At 40.1% G+C, this 19,735-nt stretch overlaps 1 protein-coding gene across 4 annotated transcripts in view; it reads left to right on the forward strand.

Annotated features, from left to right (window-relative positions):
* Window positions 1-18,043, forward strand: part of LOC126272773 (tubulin beta chain) — a 48,396-nt gene extending 30,353 nt beyond the window's left edge. For all 4 annotated transcript variants that reach the window (XM_049975915.1, XM_049975916.1, XM_049975917.1 and 1 more), the window contains 2 exons: window positions 7,756-8,008; window positions 17,550-18,043. In XM_049975915.1, the coding sequence (XP_049831872.1) occupies window positions 7,756-8,008; window positions 17,550-17,918 (622 nt within the window). In that variant the 3' untranslated portion in view covers window positions 17,919-18,043. The remainder of the gene's footprint in view (window positions 1-7,755; window positions 8,009-17,549) is intronic.
* The last annotated feature ends 1,692 nt before the right edge of the window (window positions 18,044-19,735 follow it).

Raw genomic sequence — 19,735 nt, forward strand, 5'->3', positions numbered from 1 at the left:
CAATCGATGCACAATCGACCTCCCACATACGAGAGCTGAGCCGACCTCTCCTCACTTCAGTCGACTCTTATGTCAACATGCTCGGCCTGAGTAATGATTTCACACAGCCACAACATACCCCCACATATATTCTATCTGCTCCATGCCTTCACAGAACACAACCAGGCGCACACTTGCTTGCAAAGTATCTCTTTTGCTGGTACCAAATATGATACACCAATTCTGCTCACAACTATCACCCACCATGCAATTTCCCAAACTTTGCGCATGGTTCGGAGGAAGTGAACCAGACCATGCAGCATATCTAAGTCACCTGGACACCCACAACTATGATGACAGATCCCATCCTCCATGCCATTTTCACATCAACAGACACTTTCTACATGACCATATCAGTGCCTCTCTATACCTCGTCAACACTAGCTCAGAGGTCAGTACTTCACTGCCTGCTTCAAATGCCAGCCTATGTGCCCATCCAGTTCTGTGCAGCAAATGATATGACAGTCTGAGTCTATAGATCACAGGCTTGCACACAAGACCTGAGTGTCTAACACGTATTCACTTGAACATTTGTTGTTGCAGATGTAGCTGAACCAGTTATCTGAGCAGACTTTCTTTTGTCACTTCCATCTATTTCTGCACCTGTCCGATGGCATGCTAACTCACATGACTGACGGCTGTTCCACCGCAGGTGACATTAGCTATGCCACCTTAATGGCGCAACATAACAGAACAGGCTACTTTGTGCACCAGTTCCCAACTCCCATGGATATACCCGATGGTCACTGGCTTCTTCAGGAGTGCCTCCACACCATCAACTGAATTCAACACATTCAGTGATTCTACTTTGACACACATGAAACAAACTCTCACTTTCAATGTGACAACATCCTTCAACACAGTATTCAAAAAGTCAAGTGGGAACTCCTCACAACACAACACCTTGACCAGCTATATAGACCATCTCTTCTACATTTCTACAACATGCTAGGTGCCTCTACCATCATTTGTGGAGGTAGCTCACAGCATCTCCATCTACCACTTCAGAGGTCTGTACTGCACATATTGTTTCACCCACTCTCTACCATGTCTCTGAGTGTTTCTACACAACAATAATTCATAGAGTGTGCCATTAAGAACAGAAAAATTCATAAGATTATCACCACACCTGGTTCGCTGGCACGTCACAGACTACATTGACTACTGCTGGATCTACTCAATGGCACCAGTGCAGTAGTGGAAGAACTCTCATGAGCTGGGATAATTTGGTCCTATGCCCATTCCTTGCTTCATCCATAAAACTGGTCCCTAAAAGAATCAGATCTCTCAGGTTTTGTGGTGATTTCGGTAGCTATCTGCTACCAAATATCCATTGACTGTAAGATGGCATACACACAAATATCTAGGTGTCCAGAAGACATTCAGAAAAGGCCATTACAATGCCTTTCAGTTTGTTCAAGTTGTATTTGCTGTATGGACTTAAGAATCCAGTGCAAACATGGCAGTACTATATTGATGGTTTACTATTCAAGTTCCTATTCTGTTATGCTTGTCTTGATGATATCTTAATTTTATAACTGGATGATGCCTTCCACAACATGCACCTCAGACTAGTCCTTGACAGTCTCTCTCACAATAGTGTCATGATCAATGATTGTAAATGTCAACTTTGACTCAAAGAAGTCATCTTCCTTGGATGTATTGTAAATGCTTTGGGCATCCATCTCACACAACAATGTATAGACTATTCAGCAACTGCCACAACCACAAGATTATCAACAACTATATTGGTTCTTAGGCGTCAAGCAGTCTGGTGTGGCAAGGAACTGCTAGCATTCTATGAAGCAGCATGCTACTTCAGACAAGGTGTACAAAGACAGCACTTACATGATCATTATCTGCTTACTGACTCTATTTGAAACACACCCAAGGGCACTTACCTCTGTTAGTTGGCACTTAGTCAACATTGCTCAGTTTATCATGCGTGTTCACCACCTGAAAGGTGTGCAGAATATTGTAGCAAACTATTTATAGTGCATCAGTGCTTTGTCATCTCACCTTGACAATCAACAGTTTGCTAAAGTACAACAACAAGGTTAACAGTTACAACCCTTCATTCATGACCTGTCCATGAAACCACAGATTGAACTTTCATCCATATCAGGTGTGACTCAGCTGATGCTCTGTCACATGTTACAAAATTGGACATGCCCCTTGTACCTCAACAAATACACCAAACTTCTTTGAATAACTCCATAATTTGGCACACTCTGGGTTTCCCAACCACTCGCCTGGTTATGGAGCAGTTCCCAAAATCTAACATGAAGAAAGATGGTAACCTCTGGGCTCATGCAAGTGTCCTGTGTCAAAAGAGCAACCTTCATGTTATGGTGCTCACAGCACCATATATTGGTCAAATTTTCTTAAATTAATTTTTGTTCCATAATGTTTTCCCCTGCATCAATAATATACTGTTAACATTTGACATCATTCTGAGCAGTGATTCTCTTTCTACAACATTTTAAAACTGGAACTGAAATTATAGACACTCAGTGTATTAGACCATCAATGATGTACAATATTAGAAAAAAAGACTCTTTAGCAGTGAGTTCAGCCTTCTGCAGGGAGAATATCTACTCACTGCATACTGATTGATCCTGTGTGTAAAACACCCTGTGTATTAGACCATTGATGATGTACAATATTAGAAAACAAAGACTCTTTGTCAATGAGTTCAGACTTCTGTAGGGAGAATATCTATCTGCTGCATACTGATTGAACCCTTACTTTGAGCTCATATTCTGTTCACATTGCATTACAAACATCTAAATATTGTGCCTTGCCAGAATTGTGGAAATTTCTACTTTCATTTGACATACAAATATTACATTTTAGTTGAAAAAGGGGTGACATGCACGGTAATACTCGCCATTTTTGGCGAGTGTCAACTGTGAGGAGTCACAGGGACCATAATTAGGAGAAGAATTTCCCTTGTGCAGTTCAAAGATACAACTATTCACCATTTAAAAGTCAATTTCCCTTGTTTTCTGATTAGTCATTTTGTCCTAATAACTGTGGATACACGCTGCTGCAGTTTGGTTAATGGTAATATGTATAACAAGATGAAAAGCGTGAATGCAAGCTCTATTGTTGCCTTTCACAGTTATGTTTTTATGCACATAAGTCTAAATAAGCGGTAATATCACATCTTCAATATATTTTCTAATGCACCTTTATGCTCAGCATTCTCATGTATGCTGTGTTGCTGGGCCTTAACAGCATTACCCCATCATTCTCCATGCTGCAATCTTTACATTTGGGCTTCCTGTCAGATAGGAAACAATCATGCAGACATTAGTAGCTGTGTACTTGTCAGTTCTATAGTTGCCTTATGCTTGTGTGAAACCACAAATCATTCATTAAGCTGGAAAAATCTATAGCAGACAGTGTAAGTTACTTACTTTGAGGTCAAAAAAAGAACAGGACGCAAGCAGTTCCGTATTACAGCCAGTAAAGAGAACTTCTAATTGTCTCGGTATTAGTGAAAGTACAGTCAAGTGAATTATGAGAGAATACAGAGAAACTTCATGTCTTGTGTAACAAAAAAAGAAGTTGTGACTGGTGACAGAAGTTTCAATTCAATGAATTTACACAGGGAGTAACAAGAAGGAAAATCCATGACTTCCACATGGAAAAGCAATTTCCAATGGTAGAATCCCTATTGGAAAAGTTGATGACAAGTGGAAGAGTTTTCTGATATGACTGCTATTTGGAAAATGAGGTAGACACAAAAATTTCAACAAAAAACCTGCACAGAAGGGAAATATCAGACTAACAGAAAAAAAGACGAGCTCTTGCATAGAGTAAAACAACACTAAATGAACTATTTATTGCACTGATGAGAGTTGGTGTGATGCAAATCATTCCAGAAAGCTCAGATGGCAGGAACCGACAATTCCTTATACATCATGAGATGAGCATGATTATCACAGAGGAAGTGTTCTAAAGTGGACAGCTCAAAAGGAGGAATTCAAACACTGTTCAGTTCTGGGAAAGGGATTATAATGTGCTACACTGGGAAAGAAAATGGGCTCATGCTTAATGGTGGCTTATGTTTTATCGGGGAAGAAAGAGGTGCACGTAGTCATTCTGAGATGAAAGCCAGACACTACAAAGAATGAATTAGGAGCATTCTCTTAAACTTACCAAACAGATTTGTGATCAAGCTCTGTATCACACAATGACAAATCCAGTAACGGTATCATGAAATACATCTATGAATCAGAGAAAGGATGCAGTAATGCAGTACTTCCATCTACTGCCACGTCATTTGAGGAACTGGCAGAAGCTGTTCTACTGGAACATGTGCAACTGCCCTTCAGGTCACAAGAATACCTTTTGAAGAGTGTATTGTGCTCAGTCAACAAGGAAATTAAAGCTGTGTGATTGCCTGTGGCAAACTGCAATTTAATCAACACTGAAGCTGTAAGGGCATTTGTTAAGAAGAAGATAGCAAAGGAAAACATGAATTTTCAGGTAAATGATACTTTACAGTTGTATCACTGTGCTCCGATTTCTCCAAAGTGTCTGGAGAGTTCAGTGAGTCATGCACCCAAACCTGAAAACAGTCGTGTTGAAAGAGCTCACTGTCTTGACATAGCAATAAAAATGTTGCAGATCCAAGTAGAGGACTGCAACAGCAGCAGCAAAACCTCAGCCAGCAGGAAAAGTGATTAAGATAGTTAACTTTTATTACATTCATCATTCATTACTGCAAAATTTATTCTAGCTCACCTATTTTTCTTTTACTGTTAAAATGTGTAATACATTGCATTGTTCATTTATTGAGCATTCATTTGCAGTTTAATGTATTAAGACCAATTCACATTGGACATCACGTCCAAACTTTCTGCAATGCATTTCAAATGGAGGCATCCCCATGGGCCTTCACTTCACAGCACCGTGCCAAGATCGTTTCTCAGGAAGAAAGTTTTGATGGGGCCCACAAGAAATAAGGGCTGTGCAAAGAATTTGTGACATCACACAGTCATCTTGCCTGCCATATTTCGTAAACACTCAGCTCCATGCAGGACCCATGGGAAATCAATATGTCACTGAAAAGGTACCCACTAAAGGTCTTAAATTTATTGTGTGCTGTCAAGAGCTTGCATGCATTTAAACATGCAGCTAAGAATTATTAAACCTGTCTGAAATAGTTACTTGCTCCCTGCCAGGCACAGCTGCTGGCACTCATAAGATGTGTACAGTGCATTTTTTTTTCTACACTCCACAGCCAGTCTTTCTCATGGGCTTCAAGTTTTGACAGTTGGCACTATCAACCACTGATGATCACGTGACTTCCAAACTCATTTCCTCCTGATACACAGCCGTGCACTCACCTCCATAGTTCAATGATGCCTATCCTGCCTTAGTCATTATCACCTGTACTAAGAAGGGAAAAGGGACACCAGCGCAACTTGTTTTCTTCTTACCGAGTAACTGTCCAGTCTTGTTGTGCACTCATTCAGCCACAGCAACTGCAGGGACCTTTGGTGACCACCTTTTGACAGTGCTCTGCACTCTGGAGGGTAAGGGTGGTGGGGGGGGGGGGAGGGGGTACTCTGCAGGGACCATACAATTGATGGTGTAAAATATTAGATTACAAGACTCTTCAGCAGCAAGTTTAGCCTGCAGTAGGAAGAATATCTTTAATTAGTTCAGCTTGTTGTGAAGAACTGTGTCATGCAAACACATTTGATTGTACATCCTGTTTAGTAATATAGTGTGTGTTAATTGAATTTATTGGCGTTCTGCCTCTCCCTGCAACCATTCACAGCTGGAATGCCCACAGATATAATGTAAAAAAGATCTGACATTTTTGAGGATGTCCACACTGAAACTAGTATCAATGACTATAATGTAGATGAAGCAACAATGATTCCCAAAGTATGAGCAAGTGAAATCGGGAGAAACATTTATCTGTACTGTAAACTAGATAAACAGGAAGCAGAATCAGGTCTCAAGAGAAACTTGAAGTGTTTGGTTCAGGGTAGGAGAATGTACAGGAATGGTGGCTCAAGTTTAGATGAATAGTTAACCAACAACTGAATAGTCTAACAGGTTATAATGGGTGGAACCTTATACGATGCCATACAGTCGCAGTATAGAAACTTCTAAAGAAGCAGTGAGTACTGCACTATTGGTGTAAAACATGGCAACAGATAAGCAGATGCTGAAGGAAATGCATTTGGTTGCCAAGAGGGTTATGAGTGAAGCCTTCAATGACTACTGTAGCAAATTCTAATCAAAACATCTATACTGAAACTAAAGAAATTCTGATCATATGTAAAAGCTGTTAGTGACATTAAAGTTAGTGTTGAGACACATGTGTATAGCACAGGAACTAAAATTGAAGGTAGCTAATCAAAAGCACAAATTCCAAACCTCATCTTCAAATGTTTCTTTACAAAGCAGAATGTAAGAGCACTCTCAGATCAGTTCCTGCACCATTGCAAAGTTGAGTGATGTAGATTTCACACCATTGCATTGGCTCTGATAAATTAAAAAGGAGCAAGGTTCTAGAACTCTGAAATACTTGTTAGATTCTATACAGAATTTGGAGTTATTTTAGCACTTCTTTTACCTACACCCACATCAATACTCCACAAGCCAACTGACACTGTGTGCAAAGGGTACTTCTGGTACCATTATCTGATCCCCTCTTAACTGTTCCAATTGCAAATGGTGCATGGGAAGAATGATTGTTGGTAGGCCTCTGTATTAGCTCTGATTTCTCAAATTTTTTCATCAAGATCATTCGACCATAATTACATCATGGAGCCCTGCATCCAGTGGTTGGAAGAAAACAAAGATCTACAAGACAGTTTACCGAAGTTGTTAAAAAAACTACAGTGCACTATTATTGATATACATCTGTTGTAGACTCTGAGAACATTTACTGATCTCAAATGTAATCAAGTATCTCATGTAAAAGCCAACTTCCTCTTGTCTCACATGACATACTTTATGGACCAAGTCAGTAAAGTAGATGGCATATTTATAACTTCTGAAAATCTTGTTACACAGAACCACACTAATGCTTACTAACAAAAGTAAGATCATATGAGGAATCAAATGACATTGATGATGACTGGACTGAGGATTTCTTTCTAATCAGGATGCAGCATGTTATCTTGGATGGGGAGTAATTGATAGTAGAAGTATCTTCAGGTGTGCTCCAGGGAAGTTTTGTGGGATCTTTGCTGTTCATGCTGTATGTTAGGAACATGGCAAATGATATTACTAGCATTCACAGACTTTTTCAGGTGATAAAATTATCTATAATGAAGAATTGCTTGAAGAAAGTCCGCACCAATGCTCGGCCACATCTTGATAAGAATTTGAAGTGCTATGAAGATTGGAAGCTTTCTTTAAATTCCCAGAAATATAAAATTGTGCAGTTCACAAAACAGAGAAACATAGATGTTCTGGGGGGAGGGGGGAATGGTTTAGGCTCGGTCGTAGTTAGCAGGTGGAAAACTTCAGTTCCTTAGTGGGACACTGCAAAACACACAGTTAGTCTACAAGGGAGAATGTTTACAAAACAAATAAAAGAATAGAGGTCAAACAACTGCACATAGATAACATGCTTTGAACAAATTCTGTTTCATTTACTATTTTATAATGTAATATAGTTTTTTATATTTGTCAGAATAAAAATTATCCTTAAAAAGTTGTTGTATTCTGAAATTCCAGGTTCCCAGGTCAGTTAAATGCTGATCTTCGCAAGCTTGCAGTAAATATGGTACCATTTCCTCGCTTACATTTTTTCATGCCTGGGTTTGCTCCCTTAACATCACGTGGTTCTCAGCAGTACAGAGCTTTAACTGTACCAGAACTCACACAGCAGATGTTTGATGCAAAAAATATGATGACAGCTTGTGACCCCAGACATGGCCGATATCTCACTGTGGCAGCCATCTTCAGAGGGCGTATGTCTATGAAAGAGGTGAAGTTTATTGAATTTGTAACTTTCATAATAGTGCATTTCCTGTCTTTCACATATTTGAGTTATTGACTAATTTATTTTATTTGTAGCATTTTTTGCATGGAACAACCAACTGACAACTTTTGCAAATGCCATGGCAATTTTTTACAAGTTTTGTACAAAAAAAAGAGTAAATACAGTTTACATTTGTCTAAGTTATTACATATACACAATATAAATAATAGAGCACTTTATAAGGACACAAAATTGGGTCATCATCATCATCATCTTGGACAGTTTCCAGCCTCTGGCCAGGTCTGTATGGAACATAGGCCTCTCTATTATCTTCTGTCTTGCCACCATCTCTCCATCTTCACCTTGGTCCGGTCTTCTCCTTTCTTCTAGACGCATTCCTCTACTCCTTTCAGCCATCTGTCTCATGGTCCTCCTCTTGGTCCCTTTCCTTCCAGTTTCATCTCTTGTATCCTCCTGGGTATCCTCTTCTCCTCCATTCTCTTACTGTGTCCATACCATCTCAGCCTTGATTTCCCTGTCTCCTCCTATAATGGCTCCACATTCATTAACTCTCTGGTCCTATCATCTCTTAACCTGTCTACCCTTGTCACTCCAGTACAGTTTTTCAAGAATTTCATCTCACTAGCTTGTACTTTGCTTTTCCCTCTTCCTGTCATAACCAAGGTTTCTGATGTATATGTCAGGATTGGGACATATTATGACTGGTATATAACCTTTTTTCTGATTTGGGGTACATCCTAGCTCCATATCAGGCTTCTGACACTTTCCTGAAATACTTCTTCTTTTCTCCCCCGCTCATTTAATTCGCTGTTGTTTTCTCCATCTTCCTGTATCAGGCTTCCTAGGTGCTTGAAACTCTCTACACTCCTCAATCATTCCCCACCAATTGTTATATCCATTGTTCCTCTCTCCTTTCTTGATGTGATAATCATCTCACTCTTACTTATACTAAATTTCATCCCATATTCATGTACTGTTCATTCCCCTATGTCCAACTGCTCTTGAACTTTCTTCTCCTTATTCCCACACATCATCAGATCATCTGCAAACACCATAGCTTTCGTATTCCTTTCACCAATTACTTGTGCTACTGTACTCAATATATCATCCATCACTGCATTGGAGAGTAATGGTGAAAGTGCACTTCCCTGCCTCAAGCCATTTTTCTGTTCAATCCTAGATGACCTCTCTCCTTTCGCTTTCACACAGCTCACACTTCCATGATACATTTCCCTTATCCTCCAAATAATGTTTTACTACTCCTCTGTTCTCCAGGGCTTTCATACTTTGCTTGTACATACACTATCATACACTTTTCAATGTCCAGGAAGGTCATTAATAGATCTATTCCATACTCATAGTGCTGTTCCTGCAGTTGTTTTACAGCAAAAATTAGATCCACCATGGGCCTTCCTGTTCTGAAGCCATGTTGCTCGTCTCTCATTCTTCCTTCTAATTTTGCCCGAATTCGTGCTTCCAAAAATTTTCTCAAAAATTTTTGCACAGTGTCTCATCATTGTTATCCCCCGATAGTTCTTGCACTCTTTTCTACTTCCCTTCTTAAAGATTGGGACAATTATTCCCTTCTTCCATTCTTCTGGGATCGTCTTCTGTCTCCACACAATTTTCACTACTCGATATAGCCATTGTATCCCCACCTCTCCTGCTGCTCTCACCATCTCTACACTTAGCTCATCCAGACCTGGTGACTTCTCTCCCTTCATCTTGCCCAATGCCTCTTCCATTCCTCCCCATGTAAGGTCTTTTTTCTATTTGCTGTTCTTCCTCTTTTTTCTCCTCAGCTTGTTCATACTCATCCAAGTCTCTGTTTTGGGTTCAGGACCTCTTCACAATACTCCTTCCACATATTCTTGAGTTCCTCCTTATTCTCTACATCTTGTCCACTTTTATTCACCATTCGAGAATAATCTGTCGTACCGTTCTTCCTCTTACTTTTAATCATCCCATATAATACCTTTTTTGAACCTTCACTATCCTCCTCCATCATTCTGGTCCACTGTTCCATCCAATTTCTTCTTTTGTCCACCACCACTCTTTTTGCTTCCTTCTTGCTTGCCTGATACTCTTCTGTTGTCTCTACCGTTCTCTTCTAGAACCATACCCTTAAGGCTCTATTCTTGTTCTGTACTATATCCTTTGTTTTATCATTCCACCAGGGTGTTTCTTTCCTTCTATTTTTGTTGCTTGTCCTCCCACATATTGCTTCCACTGCACTTACTAATGTTTCCTTGAATCCACACCATTACTCTTCTACCATTTTTGGTTCATCCTTTGGACTGCTTTCCTTTACTATTTGTGGGTATGTAGCCTGCTTTCTTTCTCTTTCAACTTCCATACCCTTATATGTCTTTCCTGGTTTTCTGTCCCTTTATTATCCTTAGTCCCTCTCAGGTTCATTACCAGCAAACGGTGGTCACTATCCACAGTCTCTGATGGTATTACCTTAATGTCAATTATGTTCCTATTCACCTCACTGTCATACAGGAAGTAATCAACTATTGACTTTCTGTTTAAGTCTTGACTGTACCAGGTAATCTTGTGGCTCTGTCTTTTCCTGAACCAACAGTTCCCAACCAGCAAGCCATTCCTTTGACAGAACTTCAATAGTCTTTCCACCTTCCTCATTTCGGCAACCCCAACCCTCTGGTACACGCACACTTTTGCAGCCTTGCCTTTCTCTTCCAATGTGTCCATTTAAATCTCTCATTACTATCATATTCTTCCTTTCTATCTGATTCTGCATTTCCTCTTCAAACTGTTGCTTCTCCTCAGAAGTGCAACCCACCTGCAGCGCAAACATTTATATTACCTCTATGGTTGTCTCCTTGAGTGATGTTTTGGTCTTCATCATCCTATCGCTTATTCTCTTCACTTCTTCTTTTAGTCCATCTCTTACTACTATTCCAACTCCATTTCTCCTTCTCTCCTCATTTCCACTCCAGTACAGTCTTTAGCCTTTCTGCAAGTCTCTCCTTCCTTCTCCTTTCCATCTTGTTTCAGCTAACCCCAATAGGTCTAACTTCCTTCTTTCCATCCTGTTTATCATCTCCTCCACCTTTTCAGTCAATGTTTGTATATTTAATGTTGCAAATCTTAGTCTTGTTTATAGCCAGTTCGTTGATTAAATCCATCCTTTTCGAGGTCCATTCAATTTTTGAAAGCAGAAATCATAATCCACTACTGGCTTGCTGGGCCTATCGTAGCTTCACCAGAGCCTCATTAGTCATCACTTTTCAGGATTCCTGTAGGACCTTCACAGCTACTGAAGCAGTCCCAGGGCATACTCAGTCCCCACTGTACCTCGCTCCTACAGGCAATCCCCAATTCCATGCTGTTGCCCATCTCCCATGACTTGGACGAGGGGTTGGACTTACTGGAGACACAAAATTGGGTATTAGATCATAATTATTACAGATATTCTGATTTTACAATGCAAAATAATAATAACAATAACAATAATAATAATAATAATAATAAAACACTTTAGGTTAGTATTAATATTCATTCAAAGAGAATAAACACTTATTAATTAGTGATTTTTTTTTCAGTTTCAAGTTAAGTATATTTCCTTTGTGACACCTTATAAAGCATGGCAGTTTCTTGCATATACACTCCTGGAAATTGAAATAAGAACACCATGAATTCATTGTCCCAGGAAGGGGAAACTTTATTGACACATTCCTGGGGTCAGATACATCACATGATCACACTGACAGAACCACAGGCACATAGACACAGGCAACAGAGCATGCACAATGTCGGCACTAGTACAGTGTATATCCACCTTTCGCAGCAATGCAGGCTGCTATTCTCCCATGGAGACGATCGTAGAGATGCTGGATGTAGTCCTGTGGAACGGCTTGCCATGCCATTTACACCTGGCGCCTCAGTTGGACCAGCATTCGTGCTGGACGTGCAGACCGCGTGAGATGACGCTTCATCCAGTCCCAAACATGCTCAATGGGGGACAGATCCGGAGATCTTGCTGGCCAGGGTAGTTGACTTACACCTTCTAGAGCACGTTTGGTGGCACGGGATACATGCGGACATGCATTGTCCTGTTGGAACAGCAAGTTCCCTTGCCGGTCTAGGAATGGTAGAACGATGGGTTCGATGACGGTTTGGATGTACCGTGCACTATTCAGTGTCCCCTCGACGATCACCAGAGGTGTACGGCCAGTGTAGGAGATCGCTCCCCACTCCATGATGCCGGGTGTTGGCCCTGTGTGCCTCGGTCGTATGCAGTCCTGATTGTGGCGCTCACCTGCAAGGCGCCAAACACGCATACGACCATCATTGGCACCAAGGCAGAAGCGACTCTCATCGCTGAAGACGACACGTCTCGATTCGTCCCTCCATTCACGCCTGTCGCGACACCACTGGAGGGGGGGTGCACGATGTTGGGGCGGAAGACGGCCTAACGGTGTGCGAGACCGTAGCCCAGCTTCATGGAGACGGTTACGAATGGTCCTCACCGATACCCCAGGAGCAACAGTGTCCCTAATTTGCTGGGAAGTGGCGGTGCGGTCCCCTACGGCACTGCGTAGGATCCTACGGTCTTGGCGTGCATCCATGCGTCGCTGCGGTCCGGTCCCAGGTCGACGGGCACGTGCACCTTCCGCCGACCACTGGCGACAACATCGATGTACTGTGGAGACCTCACGCCCCACCTGTTGAGCAGTTCGGCGGTACGTCCACCCGGCCTCCCGCATGCCCACTATACGCCCTCGCTCAAAGTCCGTCAACTGCACATACGGTTCACATCCACGCTGTCGCGGCATGCTACCAGTGTTAAAGACTGCGATGGAGCTCCGTATGCCACGGCAAACTGGCTGACACTGACGGCGACGGTGCACAAATGCTGCGCAGCTTGCGCCATTCGACGGCCAACACCGCGGTTCCCGGTGTGTCCGCTGTGCCGTGCGTGTGATCATTGCTTGTACAGCCCTCTCGCAGTGTCCGGAGCAAGTATGGTGGGTCTGACACACCGGTGTCAATGTGTTCTTTTTTCCATTTCCAGGAGTGTATATAGCATACCGTGTACAGCAATCTTTCTTTCTTGTATTGTAGACATGCATATTGGAGGACTTCATTGTTTTGCTTTGATGAGTCACAAAAAAATGTAATATTAATGTGTTTAGATACAATGAGTAACCTGTGAGGTATCTATGATGTACAGAGATTGCCCCGTGGCAGTCTCTATGCCTCAGTTCACAAATAAATCTGGCTGCTCTTTCCTGCAGGATGAATATTATTTTCATATGTATGCTATCAGCACAGCCTCATATCTCTATCCCATAATTAATCAGTACAAAAACTGACCCATAACAAAGTGTTTTTAATGTCTGATCAGAGACTACTTCTGATAACTGTCTCATTAGATGTTGTGGACTACTGATACATATAAAACTACTGAACTACTGATACATATAAAACTGATATGGTTTTCATCTAGGTATACAGGGTGAAGTGAAATTTGTGCACTCAGGCTTCGCAGCATGACTCCTCACATGCCAGTGATAAAAAAATGTCTCACAGAGTTTCATTTGGCAAGTACATCCAACAGAAAAAGGATGTTAAAGAGTGGCAGTCTGTCAACACATATATGGTAACTACTGCTGTCAGCAGATGTCGCTGGTTTAGCACAGTCATTGCAGTCAATAGCATTTTGAAGTAGCATGCAGGGGGGTGGAGGGTTTGATCCTGGCTTGGGGCACACTTTTTTTTATTTGTTAATTTCATTTTGTAATATACGGCATTACTTAGATTACATGTATTTGAAATTCACAACATTTTATAATGCTGGATATAACAAATACATGGTTAGACAAATAAGAAATAGACAGTTAAAACAAATGATCTGTCATAGGACAGACTAACTACAAAAACAATATCGATTTGGAGATGCTAAAGATGATAGCACAGTACAATAACACAACATCTACTTGTCATTTATACTCCATGTAATATGAATGCTCAGATGTCACACATTGCCAACTAGTGACAATAATAGTGTCCATATTAATGACCACATGACCTTCACAACAGAATATGTTGTCCTCAGAACAACAGATGCTCAAAGCAACCTCGCTACACATCTAAGCATTGTGCAACCCATCATACAGCTCTGGACCCTTCACAGCAAAGCTGTGTCAACAGTAACAAGAATAGCATAAACACATACTACCAGTTCTTCCACATTCATCGACAGGGTAGAGTACACATGCTCCTTTAGGTGTCCCTACAGGAAAAAATCCAGGGGATTCAGGTCAAGTGAACACGGTGCTCATACAACTGGACCTCCTCATCTGAGCCATTACCCTGGAAATTTTCTGTCCAAATACTGTTGCACATTAATTCCAGAGTGTGGAGGTGAACCATCATGTTGGAACCATATCCTCCGCCGAACATGTAGTGGAACATCTTCCAGTACATGAGGCAGACATTGGAGTCTTTCATGGGTGTCTGGTGGACAGTGCATACAGTGTAAACACACCATTGGTCCTGCACACTGTTCCACCTAACACACATTACCCCGCTGACAGATATTGTTCTGCATGATTCATCTCGACACCGCTAATTGTGAAATGTTTCGAATTACACAGTTTCCCTAATGGTAATAGACATGAAGTTTTCACAATTCCAGCAATGAATAATAATAATAATAATAATAATAATAATAATAATAATAATGGCTGGCCGCTGTGGCTGAGCGGTTCTAGGCACTTCAGTCCGGAACCACGCTGCTGCTACGGTCACAGGTTCGAATCCTGTCTTTGGCATGTATGTGTGTGGTGTCCTCAGGTTAGTTAGGTTTAAGTAGTTCTAAGTCTAGGGGACTGATGACCTCAGATGTTAAGTCCCATAGTGCTTAGAGCCATCTGAACCACCTGAATAATAATAATGCATTGAGATATGTACTAAACTGCATGCAGTTACCAGATTCAGTGTTTGAAATGCATAATTAGTGGGACCTCGGTGATACATAAAAATAGTAACCGGGGACATTATTTGCAAAGCACCTTGCTAGTCCTACTGGTAATGTAAGATCCTAATGAAATGGACCTGAACGAGGCAAGAATAATAGTTGGTACTAATCTATGGGACCATGGGAGGAGGGTATAAAGCAAACAGGTTTTGCATCTAGCAGATAAAGTGGTGGGAATAAATTCACACCCACGAAGTGGAATGGGCTTCTTTCAAAGCTTACCAATGTTCCACATCTACGGTTGTAGTATGTAAGTGCAAATGTTTTCTAGAGGACCAACTGCAATCAATCTTGATGATTCAGATGCCTGGTACCATACCACGTGGACTACATTTACCAAATAAAAAACATATTCCCCAACCTAGGATCAAACCATCAACCCCCTGCAAGCTAACTCAAAAATCTATCCACTGCACCAACTGAAAAACACAGATAATGTGCGCTGACAGAGGTAGTTATCATACTTGTGGTTACAGTGTTGCCAAATTGCCACTCTTTAACGTCAATTTTCTGCCAGATGTAGTCACCAGATAAAATTTTGTGACAGACATTTTTTTTTATCACTGGCATGTGAGAAGTCATGCTGCAAAGCCCGAGTGCATGATATGTCTCCAATATATGGTGAGTAGTGATCCATCATTTTCTAATATTTTTTAAAAATCATATAGGGCTATGCAAGCCACAACACAGAAAATATTTACACATTTATACATACTGGAAACTTTTTGAAATCACATTGGCAGTAATACATACACTCAAGAACACAATTTTGCACTTACTCTTTACATTCTCTTTTTTCGTATTCTCATCTCTACACTTGCTCTTCTTTTTCCTTCCTTCAGGAAGTCCATTTCCATATCAAGAAAAATGTTCCCAATTACAAATTTATCTTTGATCAGTGAATTCATCTGCAAGTATTGCTTCACCTTCCATGAACAGCCACAGATGAGAAGATCCTTCCTTTTGCTTTTGTTGATGCTCGATTCCTTTATTCTCTTTATGCTAAGTGGCACTCTTTTATAAAATAAGCTTCCTGCGTTTTTAGGTCCCTGTCTGTCATTTACAGCATTATGCTGTGGACATTGAAATTTTCTATAATTCTTGTGTTACAGCCATGAAAATCTCCATTTAGAGGTGTTGTGTAAGTTACTTAAAAAAAAAATAGTGTCTCAGTTATTTACAGACTTGGTTCCGTTAATATTTTAAATTCTTTTAAATTGTTTTTGCATGATTCTGTGGCATTGGTTTCACTCATCATCAGGAGGAATTCTTTTGAAGTTTTAAAATTCCATGAATGTGTACATCTACTGCTGCTGCTTCTCCCCATTTTGGTATACAGTACAATATTTGTGCAAAGATTAGTTCATAGTATATTTTTAGCAAGGTTTGTGTGTTAAACTGTGTAGGACTTTTCTTCATTAAGATTGTATTTGTACTTATTTTTGAACAGATCTTATGAGTGTTGTTTCCCCATGTCTGAAATTTTTCCTCCTCCAGTCCCAGAAACCTATTACAGTCCACTTCTCCTACATCTGCATTCCCAATGCTCAGAATAAATTCCTCTGGCCTGTCAGTTCTGTTTGTTTAAAACTTTGTACATGTTGTTTTCTCCCTGTTGATCAATAGAATACCTTTCTGCCTTTTGTACGTTCTCATTGATTCTCTTTACCACATTATAAGTTGCTGCATACTATTAAATTTGTATCTTCAGCATAAATAATCACTTTTTAATTTACTGCAAGTGGAAACATCATTTATATAGGCACAAGGTAAAGAGGCAAGGTCCTAGTTCTGAGCCCTGAGCTACTCCGTATTTTACCTGCAGAAAGTCAAGCTATACATTTTTCTCTGTGTTTACAGATTTATGTTTTATTTCAACTTATTGGTGTTTATTTCCAGCAAAGATTTTTATAATGTCTGCAGCTTTTCCTCTAATGCCATAGCTGTGCAATTCCTCCAGAGTTCTATAGCAAACACAATCAAAAGCTTTGGAAAGGTCTAAGTATACATCGTTAATAGTGGATCTGAGCATAAATAACTCCCAATAAATCTGTCTAAAGTATATTAAAACTCGCAAGCCTCTACAATCATGTTCCAATTAGAGTCAGTCAAATCTTTCCATTAGTCATTCAGATAGAAAAAGAGGTCTGTTGTTGTAATCAGCTAGAAGTAGTTATATACCCTCAGATCACACAAAATGTCTTCAGTGAGTTAATTTGGAGACTTTTGGCAAAATAGCAATGTGAAAATATTAGTTGATTCTGGAACTTATTATATCCCACAGTGTGCATTATGGGTCTTTAGATTCCAAAAGTTTTGAATGTTATATTTCCCATAGATCAATTCCTCTTACATGTTTATCGATATTTATTAGCAACAGGTAATAGCTTGAATGCCTGAAATATCACTCTGCAAATAATATAAATCCTCTGTTCTTAATGTTTGACGTAATTGTTGTGTGTGTATTAATATTATATCTGATCAAGAAACAAATAATATACATTATGGGATTTGCAGGTGGATGAACAGATGCTAAATGTCCAGAACAAGAACAGCAGTTATTTTGCTGAGTGGATTCCAAACAATGTTAAGACTGCAGTGTGTGACATACCGCCTCGTGGTCTTAAAATGTCAGCAACATTTATTGGGAATTCCACAGCTATTCAAGAACTCTTTAAACGCTTAGGTGAGCAGTTTTCAACAATGTTCAAACGCAAGGCTTTCCTTCATTGGTACACTGGTGAAGGTATGGATGAGATGGAGTTTACGGAGGCTGAGTCGAACATGAATGACTTAATTAGTGAATATCAACAGTACCAGGAAGCAACAGCTGAAGAAGAGGGAGAATTTGATGAAGAGGAAGAAGGAGAAGGAGAAGAAGCATAATTTCCAAATTTTCATGACAATTTTCATGTATGTCCATTAATTCACAGTTTTTAGTGTTGTTCAATCAAATTAAAACCTGTTAACTTATTGTTGAAGATCTGAATAAATAAACACTCATCAACCTTTTTGCTGTAGCATTTCATTTATTTTATTTGTTTATGGCACGAAAGTACAGCTTGATTACACAAACTATTTTTCTGGAGCATTAATGGTGTATTTAACAATGAATTCCCCATACAACAAATTGAGCAGTTATTTCGTTTTTACAACCAGATTCAGCAATTCAATATGTCATTGTCAGACCTCATAGGCACCTCTCAAAAATCATCGATATACACATACTGGGGCCTTCTGGATGCTAGCATAAGTTAGTTTAAACTTATGCTAAGAACAACACATACACTCGTGCCTGAGGAAGGACTCGAACTTCCAGTGGGAGGGGCCATGCAGCCACACACATCACAGTTGTCATGAAATCACAACTGACAGATGACATATTAGAGGCAATAATACTTAAATTAGTTGACAAACAAGTTCACAGGCTACAGAAAAGATCTTTATAGTGCTGTGTCAAGTGATACCTATCATAACATTGGTACACAACTGAGCACGTACTGCTATTACAAAAATTTGCTGTTATAATGCAATTGCATAGACAAAAAATTACTCACCAAGCAGCAGCAGGACATGCACATAAAAGGAGGTTATATTTATGCAATATTTTGGATCCAGTGGCTCCTTCTTCTGGCAGGAAGGGTGAAGGGGAAGGAAGGTGGTCAAAGGAACAGGACTGGAAAGGCCTAGGAAAAGGGGTACATTTCAGAAAAGTCATCCAGAACTGCAGGTCAAGGGAGACTTGCCAGAATAGATGAAAAGGAAAGACATTGTTGGAGACTGCACCAGACAAGATTTGAAAACCTTAGAGTTTAAAGGGGGAAGAAATGGCAATATCCAAGACACAGATCAATGTTAAAACATCAGGCACAAGTTAATAAGAGTGACGAGCTAAGTGCATTGTATGTAACAAAGGTGGGAGGGGGACGGCAAGAAACAGACAAGTTTTAACATGTCAGAGACTGGTATTGAGTACAAGTGGATGAAACTCAGGATTATTGTACAATACAACTCATAGACAGGTAGATTCTGAATAAAGTTGTGGGGTATTGCAAAGATTGGCCATTAGTCAACAGCCACATTAGAAAGTTGCTCTGAAAGCAAAGACAACTTCACTGCACATTTAAAAGTAGTGAAAATGAGGTTAAGGGAAGCCAAGCTTAAAGCGTTCAGTGAATTCAAATGTAAAATTATACCTAAACCCAACGTAAATTGCTGAGAAGTATTGATCATATATTAAATCAGTAACCACATCATATCCATTTATAGAGTCCCTCAGCGATCATGCTGGAAGAGAGTGGGAAGGGCAACGTCTAAATTCCATTTTCTGAAACTATTTCACTGAGGAAGACTGTACTATGGTTCCTCATTTGCCATGTGAACATCAGAATGACAGATACTGAGACTGTGGGGTGCAAAATCAGCTAAACAACAATATAACAAAAACGGTAAAATTGTCACTCATTGTAAAGATGACAAATTGAGTTGCAGATGGGCACAATGAAAAGACTGTTACTGATTTAGCTTTTGCCCAAAACCTTCTCCAGAAAAGGAAATACAGAAACATTCACTTAGCAAGCACCCCTAATGCATACATGGCTGCCATCTCCAGCAGCTTGTTGAGTAGCAACGTTTCTTTCCCCTTATATTGTTGATATTCCAACATGGAGTTTCCATTGTTTAATATCAACTAACATCACTCA

The sequence above is a fragment of the Schistocerca gregaria genome, chromosome 5 (genome assembly GCF_023897955.1).
Source record: "Schistocerca gregaria isolate iqSchGreg1 chromosome 5, iqSchGreg1.2, whole genome shotgun sequence".
Taxonomy (NCBI): Eukaryota; Metazoa; Arthropoda; class Insecta; order Orthoptera; family Acrididae; genus Schistocerca; species Schistocerca gregaria.